This window comes from Cervus elaphus, chromosome X (assembly GCF_910594005.1).
Source record: "Cervus elaphus chromosome X, mCerEla1.1, whole genome shotgun sequence".
NCBI lineage: Eukaryota > Metazoa > Chordata > Mammalia > Artiodactyla > Cervidae > Cervus > Cervus elaphus.
The window spans coordinates 105,651,781-105,672,166 of NC_057848.1; the positions used below are offsets into that span (position 1 = coordinate 105,651,781).

At 36.2% G+C, this 20,386-nt stretch overlaps 1 protein-coding gene across 2 annotated transcripts in view; it reads right to left on the reverse strand.

Moving 5' to 3' along the window:
- Nucleotides 1-20,386, reverse strand: part of ATP7A (ATPase copper transporting alpha) — a 137,280-nt gene that overhangs the window by 60,082 nt on the left and 56,812 nt on the right. For both annotated transcript variants that reach the window (XM_043895906.1, XM_043895905.1), the window contains exon 2: nucleotides 7,964-8,104. In XM_043895906.1, the coding sequence (XP_043751841.1) occupies nucleotides 7,964-8,083 (120 nt within the window). In that variant the 5' untranslated portion in view covers nucleotides 8,084-8,104. The remainder of the gene's footprint in view (nucleotides 1-7,963; nucleotides 8,105-20,386) is intronic.

Here is a 20,386-nt window from a genome sequence, read left to right on the forward strand (position 1 = left end):
GACTATTTGCGACCCCATGGACTGTAGCCTGCCCGGCTCCTCTGTCCATGAAATTCTCCAGGCAAGAATACTGGAGTGGGTAGCCATTCCCTCTCCATTCTCTTCTTCCTGACCCAGAGATCGAATCCATGTCTCTTGCGTCTCTTGTGTCTCCTACATTGGTAGGCGGATTCTTTACCACTAGCACCACCTGGGAAGCCCTTTAAAGCCAAATATTTTACTAACTCCAAACTAAACATATCCCCAATTCAACCTATTAATCAGATCCCCAAAATGCCTGTGGCACATCCAATACTACCTACATAAAAGGGAAGTCTAAAAGAGGTGGGTCGAAGTGGAAGTAGACAATGGATTTAAAGGATTGTGGTTAAAATATTTTACTTTCACAAAAACACATAACCATGGGAACATTGCTTTGATTCCTTCCAGATCTTAGAAGGGGTCGATGCAAGTGGAAGGCTCTGAAACTTAAGCTTAGCTTCACCATAAACCTGTCTCTGGGCCTAGAAAACAACACTTAGTAATATACATTTTAAAGGAAGGAGAAAAGAAGAAAGACTACTAGTATACTCTGTATCATATGGGCTTCTGACTGTAGAGGCAGAGCTGGAAAAGACAGAAAAAACATGTCTACCTTCATTTTTAGCAAACAAATTATGAATGTACTCAGGAAATTATAGCCTTAAATATCTGTCACTAGGATCCATATAAATCACTGTTGATAATACAAAGTGCTTTCATGTTATACTTCTGCTACTTTTCTTGTACAGCTTAATCCAACTTAATTGCATTTTTCTGACTTTCAGTTCAGTTCAGTCGCTCAGTTGTGTCTGACTCTCTGTGACCCCATGAATGGCAGCACGCCAGGCCTCCCTGTCCATCACAAACTCCCGGAGTTCACTCAAACATGTCCATCGAGTTGGTGATGCCATCCAGTCATCTCATCCTCTGTCATCCCCTTCTCTTCCTGCCCCCAAGCCCTCCCAGCGTCAGGGTCTTTTCCAATGAGTCAACTCTTCACATGAGGTGGCCAAAGTATTGGAGTTTCAGCTTCAGCATCAGTGCTGAAACTCCAATACTTTAAATAGGTCATATTAAGCAGTGGTGAATGCAGTAAAGTGGAAGATGCAGTCTTATATATGAGTGGGGTGCAATAAGTCTCTAGGGGAAAATTTATACAGGAATGTACTTGCAAATGTCAAAAGAGAATCTCATCTTTTAGTTTTACATAGATAACTAGGAAAAATTTAATAATTTAAAACAGTTTGTCAGAGAGTTGAGGGTTTTGGAAAATGCATTAAGTTGTCAGGAGACAATAAGAACCTAAGTAATTTGAAGAAAAACTATGTGAACTAGTTTCTAGATGGTTAAAACAGCTTTACTGAAATTAGCACACACTTAATTAAGACTTAGCTTCTATTCTGGCCCCTAGCAACAGCCATTTTAGCTCAAGTGGAGAAGTTTAATTGGTTTCACTTGAGGATAAATCAAGTACAGATGTCATACTTATTCACTGAAATTATTCATTTTTAAAGTTTTGGAACCGAAGGTTGCAGAGCTATTTTTGCCATCCTCTTTTCTAATTAGCAAATTGCAAAAATATCTCTCTGATTTTTGGACAGTCACAATTAGTGAAAAATTGCAAAATGTTTTTAGAAATTTGAGTATTCTGAATACAAACACTTTGGAGGAAACTTGTAGTAGAGTTAATAAAAGTTACCTGTTATCTCTCAGATTTTCCAACTTGGCTCTCTCCTCAAAACAAATTAAAGGCAGCAATGTCCTTAGGGTGGGGAGGAAGAGAGGAGGCAATGAGGAAGCCTCTAAGACTGTAGTTATGCCAAGGTAGATGGTAAATGGGGCTTCCCAAGTGGCATTAGTGGTAAAGAATCTGCGGGCCAATGCAGGAGACGTAAGAGATGCTGGTTTGATTCTTGGGTCAGAAAGATCCCCTGAAGGAGGGCATAGCAACCCACTCCAGTATCCTTGCCTGGAGAATCAGAGGAAACCCCACATTTGGAGCATGAGTGAAAGTGAAAACTTCATATGTAAGTATTCACATGGATACCTACAGGACAGAAAACTCAGCAGAAGGCATATTACACTGTAATATGTAAAGGAAGATTTTCCTGCCACAACCATCAACATAGTTTCATCTGACCAGAGTGTGTAGTTTAGTAAGCAAATGAGAAACACTACTTTCTTCCCAAACAAATAGTAAAATGGATACAGTTTACTTTGTCCTCTCTGGCCAAGATGAATATGAGATTCAGACATGGAAAAAAACAGGTAGAGTTTCAGATATAGAAAATAACTGTCAACATATTGGCACCACAACATGTGGTGAAATTTTGTATCAAATTTCATGAAGAATCACTATGTGCCAATTAGCCAATTTTCTGGTAATAAAAACAAGGTAAACTGAAGCTAATTTGCTTAAGATCTTATGAGATGCATGAATCACAGACAAGAACACTGTAAGGACAAGAAAGCATGAATCCCCTACTTCACTGAAAAGCTAAAATCCATTTGAAATCTTTGAAGAATGGGTAAAAACTTAATGTTTAGATTAAGATTAAAAGACAGAACTCCCATAAGTATTTGATGTGGAGATACACAAAACATTCTGGTTTCAATTTAATGATTTGAGCACTTAAAATATGTAATGAGCTTCTGATTATTAGAATCCATCAGATTCCTAATTCTAAATCCTGTAGTAAATCTGATGTCCAATTAGATAAAGCTCCCTTCAGAATATTTACATCTACTCTGGGCAGCATGTCTAAAATTTATCTTTTGCAGATGGATCTGAACTAGTCAAAGAAAAACCTTTTTAGGACTGATGCAAGCTGGTCAAATTCCAAAGTTGCATCAACTTTCTGTCATCACTGTAATGAATACTGAATAAAAGAAAAATTACAGAAAACTTCCAGTAAATAGAACCACCACCAGTATAAAGTTGTTTTAATGATTTGAAAGCTTAAACAATATATTAAAACAATAAGTGTATTATACAAATGAAGACACAACTCAGTCAAAATTACACACTGACTCATTAAGCCCTGGCAATAAAAATAAACATGCTGAAGAGTCAGCAATTCACAGTATATTTAAGAAAAAGCATCCATATATTACCATCATTATAGTAGAAATCCCCAAACTTTTGGCAAGGAGGTATTAATGTCTTTGGGCCCTCAGATACAAATTGAAGAGAAATTGGTAAGAACAAGTGGGGAACCAAACTGAATGAAGCACGTGAAAGAGCACTGAAATTATGCTCCAAACAATGCTGAGAATTCTGAAGAGTGACAAGAAAAGAGGTGGACAGAGGGCAGCAGAAAGGCTTGAAAATGGCATGGAGATATGCTAGGAATTTCCAATCCATTAGTCAGGGCTTTCCTGGTGACTCATACGGTAAAGAATCCTTCCACAGTATGGGAGACCCGGGTTTGATCCCTGGGTTGGAAAGATCCCCGGAGGAGGGCATGGCAACCCACTCCAGTATTCTTGCCTGGAACATCCCCATGAACAGAGGAGCCTGGCAGGCTGCAGTCCATGGGGCCGCAAAGAACTGGACACTACTGAGCAACTAAGCATAGTCAGGGACCTCTACCTTAAACAAAGTACAACAGGCAGGAAGGCCCAGACCAAATCTTCAAAGCATCAGCAAAATACATGATCAAAATCAAATGATGCTGTCATGAAAATAAATAGCAAGGAATTCCATGGGTGACAGGTACAAGGAGATTCCTTGTACTTCTGTGTATGTTTGAAATTTTTCATTAAAAGTATTCTTTGACCAAGTTGGGCTTATCCTGGGAGTGCATGGCTAGTATAACATTTGAAAATCAATCAATGTAATACACCATATTAACAGCCTTCAAGAAGAAACACAATATGATCACCTCTAGATGCAGAAAAAGCACTTGAAAAAATTCAACATCTATTCATGATTACAAATAAAAGCTCTCAGAAAACCAGGAAGAGGAAAGAATCTCCTTAACCTGATATAGGGCATCTACAAAACCCTACATTAACACAATACTTAAAGGTGAAGGACAATGTTTTCCCCTTAATCAGAACAAGACACAGATGTTCACTTTCATCACTCCTATTCAAAATCATAATGGAAGTTCTAGACAGAAAATGAATAAAATACATACAGACTAGAAAGGAAAAAATAAAACTATTTTTATGCCCTGATGATATAATTGCTTATGTGGAAAATCTCAAAGAATCTTCAGAGAAGCTAACAGATTTAATGATAGTTTAGCAAAGTTCAGGATACAAAGTCAACATACAAAAACCAACCGCATTTCTGTATGTTTGTAATGAACAACTGAAACTGAAATTTTAAAAAAGTACCATTTAAACATCATTTAAAAACAGAAAATAATTAAGTTCAATAAAATATATGCAGGATCTGCACAATGAAAACTACAGATCCCTGATAAGGAATACCTAAATAAATGGAGAGTTATATCATGTGCAAAGGCTTGAATACTTAATATTATTATCATGTGCAAAGGTTTAAATACTTAATATTATTAAGATGTTAATTCTATCCAAATAGATCTATAGAATCAACACAATCACAGTCAAAATCCCAGGCGATATTTTCATAGAAACCTATATACTGATTCTAAAATTTATGTGTATATGGAAAGAAAATAGAATAGCTAAAATAATTCTGAAAAATAACAAAGTTGAGAAATTATACTACTTGATTTTAAGGTTCATTACAAAGCTACAATAATCAAGATTGTGTGATATTTACAGGACAGACACACAGATCAATGGACCAGAACAGAGTATACAGGAATATATCCATAAGTATGTGGTAAATTGGGCTTCAACAAAGGTGCAAAGGCAATTCAATGGAGAAAAAATAAACTCTTCAACAAATAGAGATGCTTAGCAAACTGGACATCCATATTTAAGACAATTAACCTCAACTCATACCTCATAATGTATACAGATTAATTTAAAATGGATCATAGATCTAAATGTAAAATCTTTTGGAAGACACAGGTGTAAAATCTTTGTGATCTTGGGTAAGGTCAAGATTTCTTGGCTATGACACCAAAAGCATGCTCCATAAAAAAAGTGGATAAATTAGAATTCAACAAAAGTGAAAACTGCTGCTCTGGGAAAGACACTTTTAAAAGATTAAAAAGTCAACCCACGGACTGGGGAAAAAATTGGAAGACGTATATCTAAGAGAAGACATACTCAGAATATACAGAAAATGATCAAAACTGAATAATAACAAAACATGCAGCTAAAAATTTCACAACAGGCTTGACAGACATTTCACAAAGAAGGTATACAAATACCTAAGAAGCACAAAAAAAGATACTCAATTTCATTAGCCATTAAGGGAATGAGAATTGAGATACCACTACATACCCACGAGAATGTCTAAAACTAAAAGGACTGGTAAAACAAAGTGTTGTAGAGAATGTGAGAAAAGTGGAATCCTCAAACATTGCTGGTGGGGACATAAAATAGCACAGCCCCTATGGTAAATCATTTGCCAGTGTCTCAAAAAGTTGAACATACACTTACCACATGATAGAACAAATCCAATCCTAGGAATCTGCCTAAGAGAAATTAAAACTTATACCTACACAAAGACTTGGATGTGAATGTTCAGAGCATTTTTCATAATCACAAAAGAAAGTGAAAACAGTCCAATGTCTCTCAATAGATGAATGGGTAAACAAACTTTGGTACATCCACACAAGAGAATAACACCTCAGAAACAAAAAGGAAAGAGCCAGTGATACATGCAACAACATGGATGAATCTCAGATGCACAATGTTAAATGAAAGAAGCCAGGCTCAAAAGGCTACATATTATATGATTCCATTTATATGGCAGTTTTTAAAAATTAAAGCTATAGGAACAATAAATAAATCAGTGCTTATGAGGCTCTAAAAGTAAAGGGGAATAATTTCAAAGTAGGTTACCAACTAGATTTAGTAAATGAAAATATAGGACAGACCCAGTTAAATTTAAATTTCAAACAAATGACAAATAATCTTTAATGTAAGTATAGCTCATGCAATACAATGGCTCTTAAACTGTGGTCCCAGGACCATAGCTTTAGTCAAGTTCTTAGGCCCCATTCAGATCTATTACTAAAACAGAAACTCTGGGTGTGGAACTCAGCAATCTATGTTTTACAAGCCTTACAGGTGATTCTCATGCTGTGGTTTGAGAAACACTGTTCACTATACCTGTCACTGGCAAAAAAGAACCATAAGAAGCTAATATGATGAGAAAGGGGCACATTAACCTGTTTGAAAATCAATTTACCATCATCAAATAATAACTGAAGAGCCAAAGGGTATACAATAGAGATTCTCTGAGAAGGGACTACAGGAGTGATCTCCAACTGAAGGCAATTTCATCCCTAGGCAACACTGGCAATGTCTGGAGACATTTTTGGTTGTCACAAGTGGAAGGAGAGGCTACTGGCATCTCATGGTTAGAGGCGAGGGATGTTGCTAAACATCCTTCAAAGCACTCTCCTAAGACAAAGAATTATCCGGCCCAAAATGTCAACAGTGCTGAAACTGAGAAAGTTGGACTTCATCAAAACATATTTTTAACCCCAAAGACTTTAAAAGATACTTTTATGAACATGGAAATAGAAAGATTAAAAATACAGTGACAAATAAAATACAATTCAAAGCATCTCATGCTAAAAATATTCAAATTATTCTGAGAAGAATTTATATAAAGAATAGTGACACAGAGCTAAAACAGCAATTTGGTGGTAGGAAGCAAGTTGGTGATGAAAACACCAGGCTGCTTTTTTTTTTTTTTTTGGAAGCTATATGACAGAATAAATTGGAGATCACAAGTTTGAGAACCATATGCAAATTAAAATGCATCTGTAAATACTGTATGACCAGAAAACATTCTGGCCCAGGAATCATGGAACTTGAGTCCTAGTTTTATTTGATATTAGGTAGCTGTGTAATTTAGCACAAATCACTTCCTTATCTGGGCTTCAGTCTGTCCATGTGTAAAATGAGGGGGTTAGACTACTTAAGTCATATCTAAGACCCCTTGCAGCTTTAACACACTATGTCTAGTCAAAAAAAACGAGCACAGGAAACATCCAAAGACATTTTTTTACAGGATATAAGGGGCATGGTATCATTTTGTTTCCTTTGGGGTAGTCCTGTGTTGACTTTGCTACTTTTGGCTTTTGTGTTTAAAAGGTGTTAAACAAAGCTTAGCTTTTCTTATTTATGTATAATAATTATAATAACAATTCATGTTCACTACAGAGAAACTAGAATGTACAATAAATCACTCTTTTACACTAAGTAGGAATCTGAGATGAATTATAGCAGGAGTGTGTTAAGATAGTCTAACAAAAGTCTATTTTAGTTTTGCAATTAAAAACTAAAGTGAAAATGTTTAGAAAATTAGTTATATTTTATATGCACGTTCTTAGGGAAGATTACATTATTACTAAACATACTAACTGTCATGATATAAAAGAGAAAGAAACCCCATAATCCTTCCTTTGAGAACATGTATTTTAGTTCAATATGACATCAACAGTAATAAAAAATGTTGTTGTTGTTCAGTCGATAAGTTGTGTCTGACTCTTTGCACACCAGGATTCATTGTCTTTCACTATCTTCCAGGGTTTGTTCAAACTCATGTCAGCACCTATACTCATAAAATATAAACTGATACAACCATAACATCAAGACTCAATCTTCAGATGTTTTTAAATTTTAAAAATGTATAATTTATTATTGTCTTTAACAAGAAAATAAGTTAATGGGCCAAAGAAAACTTACTCAGCTTCAAGGTTTGAAGTATGACAGTCTTTATGTCATACATGTAAGTGTTTCTGCATCTATTTCAGTGTTAGAAGTATAATTTCCCAGAAGAATTCCAGTCAACAGCACTGATTTCCAAGGAATAACTTACTTTGATATGATGTACACCATTCAGTTTTCCAATCTGCTGTTCAATGGTCCAAACACAGGAACTACATGTCATTCCCTCAACAGAGATGGTGACAGAATTCACACTCATACTCAGATCCATTTTGATTTCTTCTTTACATTCCTATTAGAAACAATAAACTTATTAATATCAGCCATGGAAATAACCCTTCCTCTTACATGTACCCCAGTGTTCATTGCAGTGCTGTTTACAATAGCCAAGACATGGAAACAATCTAAATGTTCACCAACAGATGAATGGATAAAGATGTGGTACATACAGTGGAATATTACTCAGCCATAAAAAAGAATGAACCAGGCCATTTGCAGCAACATGGATGGACCTAGAGATTATCATACAAAGTGAAATAAGTCAGACAGAGAAAGACAAATATCATATGATATAATTTATATGTGACATCTAAAAAAATGATACAAATGAACTTATTTACAAAGCCAGAAGCAGACTCACAGACTTAGAGAAGGAACTTAGGGTTTTGGGGGGGAAGGTGGGAAGCAGGGATAGATTGGGAATTTGGGATTGTCACATATACACTACTATATTTAAAATAGATAACCAACAGGGACCTATTGTATAGCACAGGGAGCTCTGCTTAACAGTCTTTAATAACCTAAACAGGAAAAGAATTTGAAAAAGAATAGATACATGTATATGTATAACTCAATCACTTAGCTATACACCTGAAACTAACACAACATTGCTAATCAAGTATACTCTAATATAGAATAAAAACCTAAAAAACAACAAAAAATTTAAGTTAAAAGAAAAAGAAAAAAGAATCCTTCAACGTTCCCACCTGCCCAACTGAAAATATACTACTAATATAATACGGTTAGCATTCTTTTCTCTCACCTCATTTTACTCCCATCCCAGCTCTTTTAGGTTACCTATTCCCTTGATTTAGTGCTTTCTTCTCTTAGATATCTGTTTAGCTAACTTCTTCATCTCTTTCAAGTCTTTACTCAAATCTAATCTTCCTAACGAGTCTTACACTGAGCACCTCGTTGAAAATTGCAACCTACATCCCTTCCACACACACACATACTCTGATTCCCCTTATTTCTTCCGTCTTTTTTTCTCATGTTCATAGAACTTAAAACCTTCTAATAAGCTCCATAATTTACTTGCTATGTTGATTACTTATTATCTGTCTTCCTGTTGTTGTTTTAAAATGTGTTCATGAATTCTTTGTCACTCCTTCGTTCAAGAGATCAAATTTAACACCTTTGAATGTGGCCTCAATTCAGTGACTTGCTTCCAAATCACTAGTGGAAGTGACAAGGTGTGATTTCCAAGATAAAAGGCACTGAAGTTGGGGGGAAAAATCATTGTGGCTTGCTCCTTGTCCTCTCTCTTCAATCACCCCATCTAGGGGAAGCCACCTGCTATGTCATGAGGACACTCAAGCAGCATTATGGAGAGGCTGACATGGTGAGAAAGTGAGGCCTACAATCAGTAACCAGCAAAGACCCTAAGGCCTCCTGCCAATAAACAGGTGAGTGACCCGTCCTGGAAGCTGATTCTTCAGACTCAGTTAAGTCTTTAGATGCCTGCAGCCTCAGCTGACATACAGACTTACAACCTCATGAGAGATCTTGGGCCAGAACCACCCATCTATACCACTCCCAAATTCATGACCCACAGAAACTGTGAGATAATAATTGTTGGTTTTTTTAAGCCACTAAATTTTGGAATAATATGTTATACTGTAATAAACTCCTCACTAAAATGAAAATTCTCTGAAGGCAGGAGTCTTTTTTTTTCCACTGATAATTAGTTTGAATCACATGAAATTTCCATTTTATTGATATAATTGATATTTAACATATTAGTTTTAAGTGTATAATACAATGATTTGATATGTGTATATATTGCAAAAGTACCACCAAAAGTTTAGTTAACATCCATCACCACACATAGTTACAATTTTTTCCTGTGATGAGAATTTTAAGGTCTACTCTCTTAGTGACCTTCAAATATACAATAGAATATTGCTAACTATACTCACCATGCTGTACATTGTATCCTCAGGACTTATTTATCTTATAGCTAGGAGTTTACATCTTTTAACCACCTTCATCCATTTCACCCACTCCCTACCCCCTACCTCTGGTAACCAACCCATCAATCTGTTCTCTGTGTCTATGAGTTCAGGTTTGTTCAGATTCCACATATAAGTGAGTTCATACAATATTTGTCTTTCTCTGTCTGACTTATTTCACTTAGTATAATGCCCTCAAGGTCCATCCATGTTATCACAAGTGGCAGGATTTTCTTCATTTTTATGGCTGAATAATATATATATGTATATCACATTTTATCTATTCATCCACAGATGGACATTGGTTGTTTCCATGTGTTGACTGTTGCAAATAAAGCTGCAATGAATATGGGGGTGCAAATATCTTTGAGATAGTGATTTCATTTCCCTTGGATAAACACCCAGGTGTTAGTAGATCATATGATAGTTCTGCTTATTAATTTTTTAGAACATCAATACTGTTTTCCATATCCATTTTTAAAATGTAAAACTCTTCACAAAGCTGAAAGAAAAATTCAACACTAGCTGCATCTTTCTCAGTCTTAATTTCAACTAGCACTAATTATGGAACTGTACTTTATAGTGTGATTTGATCTGAAATAGACTATTTTTGTTATTTACTTTCAAAGTTAGAGCCAAAGTTATTCCAAATGCAACACTTAACAATTCAGTTATGTCCACTAATTCTTATGAAATTAGTATTAAATTATCAATTTTTACATAGATTATAATATCCATTCAACATAAAAGAATATAGTTTATCTAACTTTTGTTTTTAATGACTTGAAACAGCCTTTATTCAAAGTAAAAAAAACAACAATCTCTAACAAACCACACTGCCAGTGATATTCACGGTAATCTATGACTTATAATCTATATGTAAAAATAAGCTGTCATCACCCTGAGAAACTTCATCTTCCTTCCTCTAGCTCGAGCAGCTGCTGTCAACAGGACAAAATCTGAATCTTTGAATGAATGGTAAGTGGAATAGGGAAGAAGCAGTAGAAATGAGGGCTTCCCTGGTGGCTCAGTGATAAAGAACCTGCCTGCCAATGTGGGAGATGTGGGTTTGATCGCTGGGCCGGGAAGATGCCCTGAAGAAGGAAATGGCAACCCACTCCAGTACTCTTACCTGGGAAAGCCCATGGACAGAGGAGCCTGGCGAGTTACAGTCCACAAGGTCGCAAAAGAGGACTAAACAACAACAGTAGAAATTTAGAGGAGCCAGAACTAGCTACTCCAGCTCAAGAAGTTCTTCATGCTGTCTGAATTCTCCATTGCATGAAATTTACAATTTAAATATTGTTGTATTAATGAATAGCTTTCCTGTTTTCCAAATCTTTATTATGAAAAATTTCAACATGCATAAAAGCTGAAATAGTACAATGAACATCTATCTGTATATCCTCTGCATGAATTCAACAACTGCTAACATTTTGCTGTATTTGCTTTATTTTTCTAATCTAAGTTTTAGAGATCATAATACTTCAGCATGCATTTCCAAAGAATTAAGGACTGCCGCATAACCATAATACTATGATCACAGCTAAGAAAATTAATCATTATACATCCTTTAATACAAATTTTCTATGTAAACCGTCCCAAATGTCCCAAGAACATCTATTCAGTTCAGTTCAGTCACTCAGTCTTGTCCGACTCCTTGCGACCCCATGAACTGCAGCACACCAGGCCTCCCCGTCCATTACCAACTCCTGGAGTCCACCCAAACCCATGTCTGTTGAGTCGGTGATGCCATCCAACCATCTCATCCTCTGTCGTCCCCTTCTCCTCATGCCCTCAATCTTTCCCAGCATCAGAGTCTTTTCCAATGAGTCAACTCTTCTCATGAGGTGGCCAAAGTATTGGAGTTTCAGCTTCAACATCAGTCCTTCCAATGAACACCCAGGACTGATCTCCTTTAGGATGGACTGGTTGGATCTCCTTGCAGTCCAAGGGACTCTCAAGAGTCTTCTCCAACACCACAGTTCAAAAGCATCGATTCTTCTGCGCTCAGCTTTCTTTACAGCTTTTATATTTTTCCAAATCAGGATGCAGACAAGGTTCACACTCTGTATTTGGAAGTATCTCTTTGTCTCATTTAATCTAGAACAGCCTCTCTCCCATATATCTTTGCCGCTAAGTAACTTTTTGAAGAACCTAGGTCAGCTGTTTGAGACATTGTATCCTCTTTCTAAAATACAAACTCCTCTTTGAGAGTTTAAGACACTGACAGCTGGAATTACATCTCCTAAAAACTGCTGCTGCTGCTGCTAAGTCGCTTCAGTCCTGTCCGACCCTGTGCAACCCCAGAGACAGCAGCCCACCAGGCTCCCCAGTCCCTGGGATTCTCCAGGCAAGAACACTGGGGTGGGTTGCCATTTCCTTCTCCAATGCATGAAAGTGAAAAGTGAAAGTGAAGTCACTCAGTCATGTCCGACTCTTAGCGACCCCATGGACCGCAGCCTACCAGGCTCCTCCGTCCATGGGATTTTCCAGGCAAGAGTACTGGAGTGGGGTGCCGTTGCCTTCTCCACTCCTAAAAACTAGGTAAGATCAATTGCTACAATAGAACAGAAGCCCAAATGAAACAGGAAAGGCAGGTAATTGTGAACAAAGAATTCTTGGAATGTAGGGAATTCGCAGGCCCAGGTTAAAAGTCCAAGGTGGGGTACTTAAGGCAAGCGTGAAGGCATTAGGGCTACTGTTAGGGGAAGCACACTGATTGAAACCGCCCACCCTGGCCAGGCACCATAGTAACCATTTGCATGAGTTGTTTTATGGCAGGAGATCCTGATAAGGAATACGGAACTAATAGGCCACCACCAGCCGTCGGGAAAGATCGAGAGGAGACACTACCTGTCCGTCCACTTCCCAGAATCCCTCTTGCTAGCATCCATCTTGGCTGAGCGATGCGTGCGCCACCAGGAAAGACTGTGAATTAGAATGATTGGCCAAAGACCACCCGGAAACTAATCCCATCACCATAAAACCCAAGACTGCTTGAGCCACGCAGCAGAGCAGTTCTCCTGGGTTCCCTTACCTACTGCTCTCCACCCGGGTGCCCTTTCCCAATAAAATCTCTTGCTTTGTCAGCACATGTGTCTCCTCGGACAATTCATTTCCCAGTGTTAGACAAGAGCCCAGTTTCGGGCCCTGGAAGGGGTCCCCCTTCCTGCAACACTACCACTAGGGAGAGGGTCACTGGGAAGCACTAATATATATAAAAAGGTAAGTAGAATAATGTCTAAAACAAACATATTATCAAAATTTTGCCTACCATTATTCTTTTCCTTAAAAAAGAATATGCTTCCTCTTGCAGCACATGGCTGCCTGCCTCTAGGTCAAAACAGTCACACTTAGTACCTATATGGCTCAAATATGCTATGGGTCAAAATAGAGCTTTTCAGGGCTCATTCAGGTACATTACCAAAACTGACTAAAATTGTTTTATAAGAAACTGTCAAGTTCAAAAAACAGAATTGGTAACAAACTTCTGGAATACAATATACTCAGCATATGAAGGCTAGTTTACCTGGTTAGTTAGGAATGTAAAACTGAAATACAGTTTTATTTTGGGCTTTGTCTCAGGCCAAAGAGGAACTGATAGAGACTAGTTAAGCAGCAAAGTGCTTTTTAAAGTGACTGGATTATTTACCCTGGAAATGTGTGTGTGTGTGTGTGTTAGTCACTCAGTCATGTCTGACTGACTCTTTGCGACCCTGAGGACTTTTCCTCGCCAGGCTCCTCTGTCCATGGGATTCTCCAGGCAAGAATATTTGAGTGTCAAGCCATTTCCTTCTCCAAGGGGTCTTCCTGACCCAGGGATCAAACCCAAGTCTCTTGCATTGCAAGCAGATTCTTAATCGTCTGAGCCACCAGGGAAGTCCCAGAAATATGTATTAGGGAGCAAAGAAATTCTGAGCATGAATGAAAATTACATTAATACAGCCACTTTTCCCACTACATCCTAATTTAAGCATATCAAATCATCTATGAATAACATATATTTCCCCTGCCTTCATAATTACCTGCATTTTTCTCCAAAACTATATTTAAAGTGGGCCTTACACTCAAAACCTGACGAATTCCATCCCCTTCATACTATTTTATTTTTTCATATATTGTACATATATTTATACATAATATATAACACACAACTCACTGATTTTGTAAATATATGCTATGCCCATCTTTTGAATTTTAAATGTCTCAAAGATAGATACAAAGTCAAGAACATCTTTTGTAACTCTCACTGCATTTAGCAGAATGACTCAGAAAACAAAGTAAGAGTATAAATAATTGCATACAGTGTCAATATCAAAGAAACAAATCTGGCATGCACCTATTAGTAATGAGGTGACTGAGAAAAAGAGCATCCAACAACACTGAGGGAAATAACTTCTAGTTATTAAAGTATTTTTAACCACTCCCTAAACACAGATGGTAATCACTATCAGTAACAGCATTTTCTAAGAGGAAGAAGAGTATTATGACTAGATCATCATCTCTGGTTTGGAAACAGAAACTGTAGAAGTTGAGTACAAACAAGCATTATATGTATGAAGTCTGATGGCTCAAAACCACTTCTTAAAGCTGATCAAAGAAGCTCAAACATTAGTTTTAAATCCACCTAAAATAATGAGTCCTCATAATTTGAGAAAGGTGTCTGGGTTCTTAATAAATTATATGGTAAAGTTAATTTTTTTGGATACAGCTCCACCTGGGTAATTTTTGATCACTACAGTAATCAAGAAAATGCAAATTAAAACTACAATGAATATCATTTACACCCATCAGGTAGACAAAAATTTCAAAATTTGACAATACCAAAGTGTTAATGAGAATGTGGAGCAACAGGATCTCCCTTATTCAGCTGGGAGTGTAAATTAGTACAACTATTACAGAACATGGTTGGCAATATCTGGTAGAGTTAAAGATATGCATGTATTAGAACTCAACATTTTCACTCCTAAGCCTATTACCCTACAGAAAATCTCACACTGTGTAAGAAAACATGAACAAAAATATTCACCATGGGGAAAAAAAAAAACTTTAGAAATAATCTAAATGTCTATTAACTGGAAAATGGAAAAATAAGTGGTGATATATACATCATGAAGCATGACAGAGTAGTTAAAATGAATGAAGTAAAACAATGGTTCTCACTGGGAGAAGGGAGATTTCGCCATCAAGGGACATCGGCAATGTCTGGACATTTTTGGTTATCACAACTGGGGTGGGGAATGGAGGGGAAAGTGCTACTGGGATATTGCTAAACTTCCTATAAAGGACAAGAAAAGGCCTCACAACAAAGAAATAGCAACAAATGGCAACAAAACAGAGATTGAGAAACTGCAAACTAGGGCTATAAGTAGCAACATGGAAAAATCTCATAAACATAGTTGAGGAAATAAAAAGTTTCAGAAGGATACAAAAGCCTAAAAGTGTAAAATAATACCAAATATTGGTTTTTTATACATTCATATATAGTAGTATTACTTAAAATATTAAAATATGCACGGGAATAATAAACTCCAAATTCAGAAGTTTGGGGAGGAGGGAAGGGATGCAATTGGAACACAAAGGGAAACTTCAACTATATATGTAATGTTTAATTTCTTAGGCTAAGGACAGGATACCCACATATGTTACAGGGTTTCCTATACTCTTTGTAGGTCTAAGTTATTTCATTATAAGAATTTTTAAAAGGAAAATAAATGAATAAACTGAGAGGACATTGTGCTAAATGAAATAAACCAGACACGGAAAGACAAAAACTGCATGATCTCACTTACATGTGGAATCTAAAGTCTGAGTCTTAGAAGCAGAGACTAGAATTGTGGTTATCAGGAGCTGGGGAGTTGGGGAAATGATGCAGGATGAATAAACTCTGAAAATCCAATACACAGCGTGATGACTACAGTTAATAATACTGTACTGTTTACTTGAAATTTGCTAAAAAGAGATTTTAATTGTTCTCAAAAACAACAAAAAATGGTAACTATGTGAGGCGATGGATATGATAATGAGCTTGATTGCAGTAATCATATGACAATGTATATCAAAGCATCGCACTGTACAACTTAAATATAAACAGCTTCTATTTGTCAATTATACCTCAATAAAGATGGAGGAAGAAAGATTCTTTAAAAACACAGCCCACTTTAGGGGGAAATGAAGAAAAACTGTAGGGAATGTGCAGCAATTAAGAGAAAAGTTACCAAAATTGAAATAATTCAATAAGTGAGACTAATAATAAACTGAAACATATAAACAGACAAAAATTACCCAGTCTATTACACCAGGGCTATAAAAAATACCCCTATTTTGTTAAGCAAACTGATAATTTTTAGCTATGCAAACAACACTGAACTAGCTGTCTCCAGAGTATGTATTTCTAAATCAAATTTTTAATTTAGTTTTTTCCTATTTGCTTTTATTTAAAATCTACTACCTCTAAATCGAAAACAAAAGGGAGAAAGTATTGGCTTCTTTATTATTTTACATAACACATCTTGTTTAAATTGCATAAACATTTAAAATGAACACATCTTACTCCTTAACTTGTTTTCAAAATATCGAGTGTCTAATCTCTTTCATCAGACAATTGTCATTATACAAACAGAAGACTAAGATTCCAGATGAAACAGGTGGAGTAGACAAATGTATGTTTCAAAACATAGTTGTTCTACTCAATTGACAATTCCCAAAATTGATGCTAGTGATAAAGAACCCGCCTGCCAATGTAGGAGATGTAAGAGACGTGGGTTCGATGCCTGGGTCAGGAAGATCCCCTGGAGAAGGAAATGGCAACCCAGTCCAGTATTCTGCCTGGAGAATCCCATGGAAAGAGGAGCCTGGCATGCTACAGTCCATAGGGTCACAAAGAGTCAGACACAACTAAAGCAACTTAGCATGCATGCACAAAAGATTAGGAGTCAGAAAAAAAAAAAGATAAGGAGTCAGGACTTCAGACATATTAGTTAAGGTCAAAAAAGATCAAAACATTCAAATTAGGAAAAGGCAATGTGCTCTGCTGGCTATTTTTGTGACTCCTAGATAAATCACTGCCTCTTAAAAAAGTGTTATTCTTTGTATAACTACAGATATTTCAGAGTCCTATAGCATTGCATAGTTGACAAAACATTCATATACATAATTTCACAACAATTCTGCAATATAAATAAGGTAGTAGCCTCCTTTTATTTTAAGGAAGCTAATACTCAGACTTCATTGCTGTTGTTCAGTCAATAAGTCATGTCTGACTCTTTGCAACCTCATGGACTATAGCACGCCAGGCTTCCCTGTCCTTCACTATCTCCTGGAGTTTACTCAAACTCATGATCATTGAATCGATGATGCCATCCAACCATCTCATCTTCTGTCGCCCCCTTCCCCTCCTGCTGTCAATCTTTCCCAGCATCAGGGTCTTTTCCAATGAGTAGGCTCTTCACATCAGGTGCCTGAAGTAATGGAGCTTCAGCATCAGTCCTTCCAATGAATATTCAGGGTTGATTTCCTTTAGGATTGACTGGTTTGATCTCCTTGCAGTCCAAGGGGCTCTCAAGAGCTATCGCCCCCTCCAGTGAATCATTTTGCCAGAACTCTCCACTATGACCTGTCCATCTTGGGTGGCCCTGCAAAACATGGCTCATAGCTTCACTGAGTATACTCAGACTTACATATGCTCATACAGGCAATTCAAGCTAGAGTCTAGAGCTAACAATAGCCTCAAAGGAATTAACTTAATAGGGTAACGTCTGCAAAAGGCATAAAAGAAAACCAGCCAAAGATGCTCCCATCTTTGGAGTTGAGGAAAATGCTTGAAAAAATAGTTACTCTGCAATGAACACAGGTGAGGGGACAAGTTACTCAGAAACTGAGAAACAGACCTCAAGTTACTATCTGCCTTTCTACCAGGAACTGAACATTTGCTGCCTTGTCAATAATAGACTAGAGGAAAATGTTTTTGGGTGAAACTTTTCTTGCCTCAGACAAGGCCATTTTTATCCCAGAAAAAGTAGAGGCAAATAGTTTTCAACAATTTGACATCGAAATGTGTCAACTACTTTTCAATCATATTATGGGTTAAATATGGTCTTGGTGCAGTCATCTAACTTAGATTCTAAGATTATTTAGTAGCTGAAATGCTTTTTCCCCCATGAAAACAATCACCTGTTTCAAGCTTGTCAGATATAATCTGTAGGTAAGTCATGGTCCACTTGTAATGCTATAGCTCTTTTTGCAAGGAAAAATCCATCTTCTAATTTTAGTTCTAAGACAAAACTGTGCCCCAAACCACTGATGAAATAACATTAAATACCTATGAAAAAGAAAAACAACTGACAGTACTTAAACACTATATGCAGTAAGTTGGAAAAGCACTTATTTTATATTTGCTATAACTGATTAAGAAAAAATAAACCATAAAATAAATGATAGAAGTTTGATGAGGTTGAAAATGACAATTCAGTTTGACTAAACTTTCCAAGTATGTCATGAATTTTATAAAAACCATCACTAAAAAGGATAATAATGCTAACTACCTTACCACACATTAAAATGTTTTTAGAAGTTTTATTTTTTAAATTGGCTTATAACATTATATAAGTTTCATGTGTACAATATTACTAATGTCAGAACAGAAAGATTCTTGGTAACAGAACATAAAGTACCAGAAACAGACATGTGTGTATATATAAAAATTTAGTATATAACAAGGGAAATATTCAAATTAATGCAGAAATAAGTGGTGTTGCCACAACATACTAACCATGTGAGGTAAACATGTTTAGACTCCATATCATTTCAAAATTAATTCTAAATGAATTAAAGACTAAACTGTAAAAAAAATTAATGCTATTAAAAAGTAGATAATAATTAACAACAACAGCAACAACAAAACTTGGGGTGGGAAGGCCTTTCTAAGCCTAAGCCAAAAGCAGAAAAAATTTTTTAAATTAACTTTTATGAATTTTAAAACATGTCATGTGGCAAAAAAAAACCCATGTGTTGATTCATGTTGATGTTTGGCAGAAACCAACACAATTCTATAAAGCAATTATACTTCAATTAACAAAAAATAATTTTTAAAAAGTTTTAAAAAATAAAAGAAAAAATATCCATGTAAGCAAATTATAAAAATATATATGCATGGAGTTTCTTTCTGGGGTGATGTTCTGGAATTAGGTAGTAGTAATGGTTGCACAAGTCTGCAAATACACTAAAAACCCTAGAATTACACATATAAAATTACACTGAATTTTATGACATGTAAATTATATTTCAAAAAAGCCCATATATGTAATATATGTCAGGCAATTAACAAAATAAGAGTTTTATAGTTTCTGGTTTTATGTTGAGGTCTTTAATCCATTTTGACTTTATTTTTATGTATGGAGTTAGGAAGTGTTCTAATTTCATTACATGTAGTTAACCAGTTTTACCAGTACCACTTGTTGAAAAGATTGTCTTTTCTCCATTGTATATCTTTGCCTCCTTTGTCAAAGATAAGATGCCCAAAGGTAAGTGGATTTATTTCCATGCTGTTTATCTTGTTCCACTGGACTATATTTCTGTTTTTGTGCCAGTACCATAATGTCTTGATGACTGTGGCTTTGTAGTATAGCCTAAAGTTAGGAAAGTTCCATTCTTCTTTACCAAGACTGCTTTGGCAATTCAGGGTCTTCGGTGTTTTGATACAAATTGTGAAATTATTTTTTCTAGTTCTGTGAAGAATACCATTGGTAGTTTGATAGGGATTGCATTGACTCTATAGATGGCTTTCAGTAGTATAGTCATTTTCACTATATTGATTCTTTCAATCCAAGAACATGGTATATCTGTCCATCTGTTTGTGTGGTCTTTGATTTCTAAACCTAAGACCAGAAACTATAAAACTCTTAGAGGAAAACAGAGGCAGAACACTCTCTGACATAAACCACTGAATTGATGCATTGATTTGTTCCCCGCTGAAGACTCAAGGGGGACCCTGCACAGATTTTGGATATCTCCCCAGCCTCCATATATGAGATCCTCTATGACCCATCTCTGACAGTAATGGAAATCAAAACAAAAATAAACAAATGGGACCTAATTAAACTTAAAAGCTTTTGCACAACTAAGGAAACTATGGGCAAGGTGAAAAGACAACCCTCAGAATAGGAGAAAATAATAGCAAACGAAACAACTGACTAAGAATTAATCTCCAAAATATACAAGCAGCTCATGCAACTCAATACCAGAAAAACAAACAACCCAGTCAAAAAAGTGGGCAGAAGATCTAAACAGACATTTCTCCAAAGAAGACATACTGACAGCTAATAAACACATGAAAAGATGCT